The 9,356-nt window shown below is 37.5% G+C and overlaps 1 protein-coding gene and 1 non-coding gene across 2 annotated transcripts; one reads left to right on the forward strand and one right to left on the reverse strand.

The window, feature by feature from the left end:
* Positions 1-2,429: 2,429 nt before the first annotated feature.
* DJ1D (Class I glutamine amidotransferase-like superfamily protein) lies at positions 2,430-8,259 on the reverse strand. Its single transcript, XM_089140482.1, has 5 exons — positions 7,964-8,259; positions 7,718-7,834; positions 5,714-6,154; positions 3,397-3,759; positions 2,430-2,833 (listed from the first exon to the last, which is right to left on the reverse strand). Exons 1-5 carry the CDS (start codon positions 8,027-8,029, stop codon positions 2,645-2,647), a joined length of 1,176 nt encoding a protein of 391 aa, XP_088996608.1. The 5' UTR covers positions 8,030-8,259; the 3' UTR covers positions 2,430-2,644.
* Positions 8,260-9,226: 967 nt separating this feature from the next.
* TRNAS-AGA (transfer RNA serine (anticodon AGA)) lies at positions 9,227-9,308 on the forward strand. Its single transcript has one exon. It is a non-coding gene; the product is annotated as a tRNA-Ser (tRNA).
* The last annotated feature ends 48 nt before the right edge of the window (positions 9,309-9,356 follow it).

The raw sequence follows: 9,356 nt of genomic DNA on the forward strand, positions 1-9,356 counted from the left end.
TCAGAGCTACACGGACCCCACAGTATTCATGGGAAAAAAATTTAGTGCTCCTCCTACATGGACGTGATTTGAACTCTTATTTGCTCTCCCAAATATTAAATCATGGGTCTGCCCTGCAAATGGATGAGTTTTATCTTAGTTGTTCACACCCCAGGTAGTTCTTGCAGCTGTAGCACACTCATTATTGGAGAAACATGATACTGAATACCTTGAGTCTGTAATAACTTGAAGTAGTAATATTCTCAATGCTTCCATTCAAATAGAGAAATGTCTTTTTATTTAGACAAAATTTTGGGTTGTAGTTTTCAAACAGAACATTAAAATACAATATTATTTTTTTTTGGTAAAAATTTTCCATTAACCGAAAGAAAGAAAAAAAACGATCCCGAAAACAGCCTAGGCAACTGGAGAGCATAACTCCTGAAGCCAAGGAATGGAAATAGGTCAAACCGTGATATACAGGATCGACAAGACCCTCCTTGCAAGAGCATCCGAATCGTGTTTATTGCTCTTGGACCGGGAACGGAACCGCGGAGGGGCAGGGGCGAAACCAAGAACAACCGGCGAAAGGAGAGGACGGGGACGAAAAAGAAGAAACGGGGGCACCGACGGGCACGGGAGCGGAGAAGAGAGGCCAGAGAGGGGAACGCGCGCCACGAGGAAACGGCAACCAGGCCGAGGAAAGAGGCCAAGGCAAAGAAGAGGCGAGAAGGAAGGAAGAGACGAAGAGAAGAAGACGAGCGGAGGAAGGGGGAAAAAAGGGCCAAAGAGGGGCCGAGAGAGCCACGGGAGAGAGAAGGCGACAGGCAGGAGGGCACACATATGGAATGAAAAAGAGAGAGGAAAAAAGGACCGCAAACGGGAGAGCCGCGATTCCGGCAACGGTGTCGCGGAAACGCGGCGCGAAAATGGGGCAATCGTTTCGTTTATTTATTTATCGCCGAGGAATGATACGAAATTTCCTTCCATGCTTGGAACAAAACAAAAGGAGCACAAGAGGAAAGATGAACATAACTCTCTAATATCCTCCACCAGAGGAGCTAAGCATAGGGGAGGGGAGCTGGAAACACTGTTTATGTATTGGACCAGTATTTTACAATCAAACTCTACCAGAAAATGATTACAGTCTTCTGAAAGTACAAACATCAATCCAGCTTTACAATCAGACTCTACCAGAAAATGATTACAATCTTCTGAAAGTACAAACATCAATCCAACTCTCATACCGAGAGCTTCCCCTTCCACCACTGAGTTGCATAGCATCCGTTCGGAGACTGCCTGTAAAATTTCTCCTTTATGATTTAGCAGAACATAGCCAACACCACCTTTGCCACTTCCTTTACACCAAGACACATCTGAATTCAACTTTAATTTACCTTGAGGCGGAAGTTCCCATTGCTATTGATTTTCATCAGGTTGAGTATTATTTATCACTTCCCCACCTCTTGTTGTCTTGATTACCTCAAATTCAGCATGTTATTTTTGGGCTGCCTCAATAATTTCTTTTGGGGTAGTTTGTTTTTTCCCAAAAATCCTGTTATTTTTTGTAATTCAAAGGTGCCAAACAATAAAGGAACATAGGTTGAGTATGGATTTCCTTAACTCCTTTCCGATCCCTTACAATCCATTACCTAAAATATAACATCCGAAAAAACTTACAAAAACAAATTACACTTACAAGGTAAAATTTCCTTATTAATTTCCTCCAATGTCTCATTGTTTTCATTTGAGATTTATCATTATCATTTTATATGATTGTAATAACATCAGCCATAACCCAGACTGAAAAAGCAAGGCATTTGTTTGTATTACAAAGAGAGGCATCTGATTTCACCTATTAAGAGAAACCAAAGAAGCATCTAACTTTCTCACACTCCCAAGTCCTTTACTCATGTTGCCCCATTCTGTTTTTATAAAATATATCTGGACAGTGCAATATCAATCCATCACCATTCATGAAGAGGTAACTAAATAATTAATTCGTGAGAAGTTGTGATTCTTGAGCCAAGGACTTGTTCAGGTTCATGCCGAACTAGTTTGCTAGTGAGGGTTCAGATTATTAGGATGAACCAATAAAAATTTGAATCATCAAAATCGAACCAATAAAAATTTGAATCACCAAAATCAAACTTGCGTGCCTGTGCTTAGTTTTGAAATGTAAAATACATTACATTTTACCTTGACAATTGCATGAACTAAAATGAAAAGTCTTAACGCATTGGTTGACAATAGCAACACATTAGCTATCAAATCATATTGCAGCTTATAAAATCAGTAGCCTGGTTGAAGTCCAGTTCAAGGTTCAGATCATCAGATGAACCAATAAGAATTTGAACCACCAAAATCAAACTTGAATGTTTGTGCTTAGTTTTGAAATGTAAAATACGTTTACCTCGATAATTTTATGAACTAAAATTAACATATTGATATACAACAGCAATACATTAGCTATAAAACTACAAATTGGTCCTACATACCTTTGATGACCAAACCAAAAATAGAAACACCTAACAAGCAAGGTTCATGACAACACATCAAAACCATTACACCAACAGTTTATCCTCTCAACGAACTATGGAAATTTTACAGGAACATGTCTGCAAGTTGTCACGGTACATGACTACAAATGAGACTCTTTATGATACTAAAAAGATACCTCTATGCCAAGCAATGCCATGAACTGAGAAATGAACTCAGGATGCCCAGGCCATGCAGCTCCTGTCACTAAATTCCCATCAGTGAAGCAACGGTCTATTGGATTTGGCTCTAACCATGTTCCTCCTCCCAAGACTACATTGAGCTTCACAGCAGGGTAAGCAGTGCATTTCTTCCCCTATTAGTACAACAAGAGATATGAAAAACTGTTAAGTTTTCTACCCAAAAAATGAATAAGTGTTAAGCACATTAAGTAGTTGATTACAACTTCTAGACCAAAGACAAATTATTATCTAAGCAGCACCTAAAAGAAATACCTACTGTACAGAAACACCATGGCACCATGATGTTCTGATAGAGTTGTAAAATTATCCACAGTTGCAAGTTGCAAAATTTTTACAATCCAGTAACTCCTAAGACCAACAGGAAATTAATAGAATATAGAACATGTTAAAAAATTGCATGTAGCTAAACCTTAACAGGCCAACTGAAAAATCGCATGGATAATTTATCCCACAGAATGTGGTAGCAGTATTAATAAATAGTTGGATAATTATGAATAGGGTTCATTACCTTGTTAAATCAGACTATCAGATTAATTAAGAACTTAAAAATCAAAACCCATTGGTAGAACGTATTACTAATCTACTGAAAATTCACCAATAAACCTTGCGATGATCCAAGCACACAGTTTAATACGAGCACAACATTAAAAGATACGATGAAAGAAGAATAAACTACCTTGAGAACACCAGCTGCAGACAAAATCTGCTGTCCGTGGCATATGGATGCAACAGGCTTCCCTGCCTCAAAAAAGTATTTTACCAAATCAAGTACTTTCTCATCCAGAGCAAGGTATTCAGGTGCTCGGCCTCCAGGGATCACGAGGGCATCATAGCTTGCCCAGTTTAAGCCTTCAAAGCTAGCAGTCAGGGTGAAATCATGACCTGGCTTTTCACTGTAAGTCTGATCACCTTCAAAATCATGGATAGCTGTTGGACACTTGTCACCTGCCACTTTTTTTGGGCATACTGCATCTACATGGCATCCAAGGGCTTGAAGAGACTGAAATGGAACCATTACTTCATAATCCTCCATATAATCCTGCATAAATGAGACAATGGGAAAACATGATAATGGATACCTTTTGGACATAAAATTCAATACAGAAGCTCTAATTCAATGAGCAGATGAATTAAGAAAGACTTCACCATAAAAGGAAGTCAATGAAAGATTCTAGAACAGAGCTTCTTTCTCAAATGAGCATTTTTGTTCAGTCCAGGAACAGAGCCAGTTAGGTCTCAGCAGTAAATCAATTTGATACAGATCATGTTAATATAAGTATCAGAACAACAAATTGTCAGTCTAATGTTTGTTGATGGGACCCTAGATTAGGCCATGTGGAGGAGAGAGAAAGAGAGAGGGCTACAGTTAGGGGTTATAAATAGGGGAGAGGTGGTGAAAAGGGGCACCAGGTATTTTGTTATGAGTGTTGGGGCAGCTCTGGCTGAGGGAACCGTGAGGTGTTGGGGGTGACTGGCACCATTAAAACCAGATCTATCTTGTTAATTCTTCTGTTTTGTCATTGAATTTCATAGAGGATTTGATGATAAGAGTTCTTATCATATGTCAAGCCTGTTTAGCCATGCCACACTAATGTTGTCTATATCTCCACTCATATCTTCTTTTTAGCGAGGTAGAAGTGAGAGGGATTGGAGAGAGAAGAGAGAAATATGGGAAAACAGGAATTTTAGGGTCATCTAATGACAAAATTAGGATTCAATTTGCGCTGTCATTCTCAAGTGTACACATGTCACCATTCTGAATGGGTACTTCGGGGGAGTTCGAGGATAAACTTGAGACCATAAAAATTCCATCATGCTGGCAGCACTGTAAATTCACTGTCTGTCAGATCTGATACAACTCAATGCAATCATAGATTTGAATAGTCAAATTAGGAGCCAAACCAGAATCTTTCCTGAAACGGTGAATCAATTTTACGGCTAAAACAGGGTTCAAATGGCTAAATATGGTTACAGTTTAATGGGACTTGCTGTTTCAAGTTAGGGTTGTTGCAAAGTCTTAGGTTTACTTGTTTCAGTAATAATTCAAGTGAACTGAATAAACCAGTGAAGGTCTAGGTTGCACTGGCAGCAAGATAAAGTGACTTGGGGAGCCTGGGTTAGGATTTTGGAAAGGGAAAGAAAACAGGTTTAAGGACATAGAACCAGCTCTGATTTGGATTGAGTACTCTAATAAGGCAGAGGATGACTCAATCAACTTTTGGAACGACCACAGAGCTGGTTCAGGCTGGGCAGGTTGAGGGAGGTCTAGAAAAGTAGAAGAGAATGACTAGGAATTTTATTCTGAATCAAGACTTACTGCCTGATGAAGAACATAAACTCCATAGCAGCTGGCTTGATGTAGAACATGCATGAATGGATAACAAAGAACTAAATAACCCTATATAAAAGACTCAAAAATAGACTCCTATACTAAAACAAAATGCCTAGCCCAATCCTTAACCAACCAGGTAACCTAAATAGATTAGCAAACGAGATACCAAAGGAAATATATTCAAGACATGGCTGGAGAAAATAATAACCTAAAATTGGCACCCCTTGGCAAGTTAACTCCCTAATCAGTTAACTACTAACCATCTAAGTACTTATCTGATGAGTCACCCATTACAACCTATCATACTGATGTGGCATATAAAGGTCACATCACCTCACAAGTGAGGAGTGAAGCTACATATAGAAGTCACTGACATAATGATAACTATAGAAGCTTGCTTCAATCTGGTAAATTCAAAGTTTACAAGCAATTGTAGGCCTTCCAACAGCAGTTTATGTGATCCTAACCTAATATATATCTAGGCAGTTTGTACTTCTTTCATGAAATTGCAATGAAGAACTATAACTTACTTGATAAACACTAGCAGCTAACATTTCACAGATGATCATGGATTTCCCAAATATTGTAAGACATGGTTCAGTAAAGATTTTTCTTGGTAGCACTTTGAAGTTTCCTTTTGACAAACAAATTCACAACTTACCCCACAAATAAACAGAATCCGTTTATTTGAACCAGTTATGGTGCCACCAAGTGCCTTCACAAAAAGTCTGATCAACTCAGGATGCCCTTCATACGTTGCTGCAGTTATGAGATTACCATCTTCTACACATGCTTCCATGGTCTGCGGTTCAACCCAATGAGAACCAGCAGCTATCATTGCTGGCTTCACAGGAGGGAACGCTGTGCATTTCCGTTCTTTCACTAAGCCAGCCGCTGCCAATATCAGTTGCCCATGGCAAACGGAGGCAATTACTTTCCCAGAGTCAGAGAATTTGCTCACTAAAACCAGAACAGATTCATCCATTGCAAGATATTCAGGAGCCCTTCCTCCTGGTAGAACTAGCCCATCATATTTGGTTGCATCAATCTCATCAAATGTTACATTCAGTGTGAAATTATGACCCCTAGACTCAGTATAGGTCTGCAACCACAGAACATGTATGAAAATATTAAGGAAAAGAAAACCACACAATTTCTAAGCAACATATGAAAAATTAAGTAGCAAAACATAGAATAAAAGCAGTGTACATGCTTCATTAAAGTCTGCTAATGCTCTATTCATCTTTCTCAAAACTGAATGGTGCATTCCAAATATGCAATAAAATCCAGCTAATATACAGAAATACATCCACAACAGTTAAATCCCATAATATATGTACCATCCAAGGGGGCTAGCAGCCAATGGACATAGCAAGGAGTTCTCCTCATCAAAAATAAATCTCAGCCGTATACATGTCCACATCCTATGACATTATTGTGGTGTATAATTACAGTTAATTGCTTTATCTGCTTGTGTTGAGTCAAGGAGTGTTTGCTTATATCAATCGTCAATTTTCAAGAACTCGCTTTTCTTGTTGATTAAGCTGTTATTCGTTAAATCTTGGAGAACAAGCCTGGATAAGATAATTTTAGTTTGTACATCTCCTGCTAATAATTTCTCACTGAAGATGCCAAGTAGCCAATTTTCCAGCAAAACCAAAATACAGAGAAGTGCCAGATGGCCACCTGCATTACAAATTTATGGTTATGCACCATCATAGTTAAATACAGTATTGGATGGAATGCATCTGGAACTGATGAACTCTATACCAGAGAAAAGGGAGTGAAATGGAAGACAAAATTACATAGAACAGACCTGAGATTTTCAAATTACGTAATTTCTGAATAACTATCCTCCACATCCTTTCTTCAGCCTATGCCAAAAGGTTCATTTTAAATTATGATTTGATATGTTACAGCAAAATGTATGTGTTAAGACTTCAAATTTTAACAGTTATTACCAATTTTTTTTTTTTAACAGTTGTCCCATCAGAAGGTTGTGAAGGTCTTCCTTGGCGCATTGGTAAAGTCTCACTTGTCGAAAGCTTGTTTATGAACTCATGTATTCAAGTCCTGGAATAAGGGCAAGGCAGGGGGTACAGTCCCCAGACCTTGCTAAACATAGGGCTCTTATGCATTTTGTAAAGGCTTTTTCTTCTCCTTCTCTCTTTTTCATTTTTTTTTAAATGAGGTTTGATCCAAATTCTCTTTTTCCCATTTGGATCCCATTATTGTACAAACGCATTTTCTTTTTTTACTCTTTTTCTCCTTCTTCAGTTATCAGAATTCCACAGCTCAGTCTAGTTGGTCACAATGAAGGCAGAAAAAATAACTAAACCATTTCAATTAGGAAAAGGCGAACTTAAATTCCATGAAATCTCTTCATTATCCATTAAATCAAGCACCTTCGCCGCTTACATGTTTCATGGTTGACCAAACAAGCTATGAGGATCTAAACCGAAAATAGAATTCGAATATTATAAATGGAAAAAATGAAGCTGCTGAGCAATCCATGCCTGAAAAAACAACTATTCAACCGAAGAACTCATTTCAATTAATCTAAGACTAAAAAGGAATGTAATTATTTCCAGAAATCACAGGAAAATGGAACCAGTTCTACAGTTTTAGCTACAAGATAAAAAAATAATAGTAAGAAAATTTCAACCTGATGGCCAGAACTCTGATGAACAGCGGTACGACATATATCGCCAGCTTTCTTTCCAGGGCAGGCGGCATCGACCGAAATACCATACGCTTGCAATGCCTGAAAGGGCACCATCGCCTAAAACCCAGAGAAAACAGAGGAAAAATAAACCCTTATCAAGAATTCGATAAACAGAAATCAGAAAAAATGGGAATAAGAAATAAAAACACTGATTTTCCAAAGTAGTGTTACGAAATGCTGAGTTACCTCGTAATCTTCCATGTAATCGCCACAGATAATCAGAACCTTTTTCTGAGATTTTGAGTTGGCCATTTTTCTTCAACGGAAGACCAAAGAGAGATTGAAGGAGTGAGGAAGAAGTTCGAGTGAGAGAATCGCAGGAACTCAAGCTCAACTCTGAGCAAGTTCATCGTTCATCTATTAACGTCACAGAATAGCATATCTCTCACACGTGGCGCGCGATGGAGCCCGATCAGATAAAAAAAATTGGGTGGAATAATTCACTAATTTGTTGATAAACATGGGAAGCAGAACTACAGGACGAAAGACCAAAGGCATTTCGACATAACTTATAGAGGAATATGCCAGAAGAGTCTCACGACTCTCACCACCATGATGGTAAGACCTGTAAAGATTTGGCTTGGATACATGTGTCTAAATCCAATTAATAAAATTATATCTGTATCCAAATTTGAAATCGGCCAAGACGTATAATTTTATTGAATATTCAATAAACTATTCGATTATTAATTGATGATTGTTATTTTTTTATTTTATTTTTGATTGTCAATTTTCGAATTCGATTATCAGCCTTTTTAAGAAAAAATAAATTTTATAACTTTACTCCAATCAGATAATTTTTTATCTTTAATTATCCAATTACCGGTTTTTTTAATCCGATTATCATCCATTTTTAAAGAAAAAAAATGTTGAATACTTTATTATATCCAGATATTATCGATTTGATAAGCAATTTTGAATCTAAATCCGGTTGTTATTGAGTGGATACAAATATTCTCTGGTAAATTTTTTTCAAATACTGGCACTCTTAAATGAAGACAAATGTAAATTCGGAGGTAAATTCTGACCATCCATTTACAGGTCTAGATAGAGAATCACTTTGTTTTAAAGCCTTAGATGATTTGAAATAAGAGAATAAGAAGATATTAAGGAAAATAAATAGATAACATATTGACAATTATAGAGGAATATAATTCAATTAATCCATTGCTAAAGAATCTATAATAAATCAAAATCTACAATATGAGGGACCTATCTCTTACTCAAGTTTATCATATACCTCCAACTTAGATGACTCTCCAGAAGTTTCATCTTCTTCCTCTCCATGATTATTTCATCTATGTAAAGTTTTTTTTAACTAAATAAATTTCTCTTGACATCATGGATGACATCTACGGATTTTTCTTTTTCAGTCCCTTTTAGGTTAGAAGCATACATATTAGAACAAAAAATGTTGGATTAAGCATCATGTAAAATAAATACCAAGAGGTGGACGTGCCGGAGTGGTTATCGGACATGACTAGAAATCATGTGGGCTCTGCCCGCGCAGGTTCGAATCCTGCCGTTCACGTTTTAATTTTTGTGTGATGTGGGTCCTACATTCGGTATGTGATAGTAT

Source organism: Hakea prostrata, chromosome 11, assembly GCF_041222555.1.
Source record: "Hakea prostrata isolate BN-2017 chromosome 11, UWA_Hpros_2, whole genome shotgun sequence".
NCBI classification, from domain to species: domain Eukaryota; kingdom Viridiplantae; phylum Streptophyta; class Magnoliopsida; order Proteales; family Proteaceae; genus Hakea; species Hakea prostrata.

Excerpts from the sequence above, each read along its gene's own strand:
- DJ1D (XM_089140482.1), bottom strand. The coding sequence starts at position 8,029 with ATGGCCAACTCAAAATCTCAGAAAAAGGTTCTGATTATCTGTGGCGAT. Across the intron at positions 3,760-5,713 it reads GGATTCTGTTTATTTGTGGG|GATTATATGGAGGATTATGA; the intron begins GTAAGTTGTGAA and ends TCATTTATGCAG. Across the intron at positions 2,834-3,396 it reads CTGCAGCTGGTGTTCTCAAG|GGGAAGAAATGCACTGCTTA; the intron begins GTAGTTTATTCT and ends TTGTACTAATAG.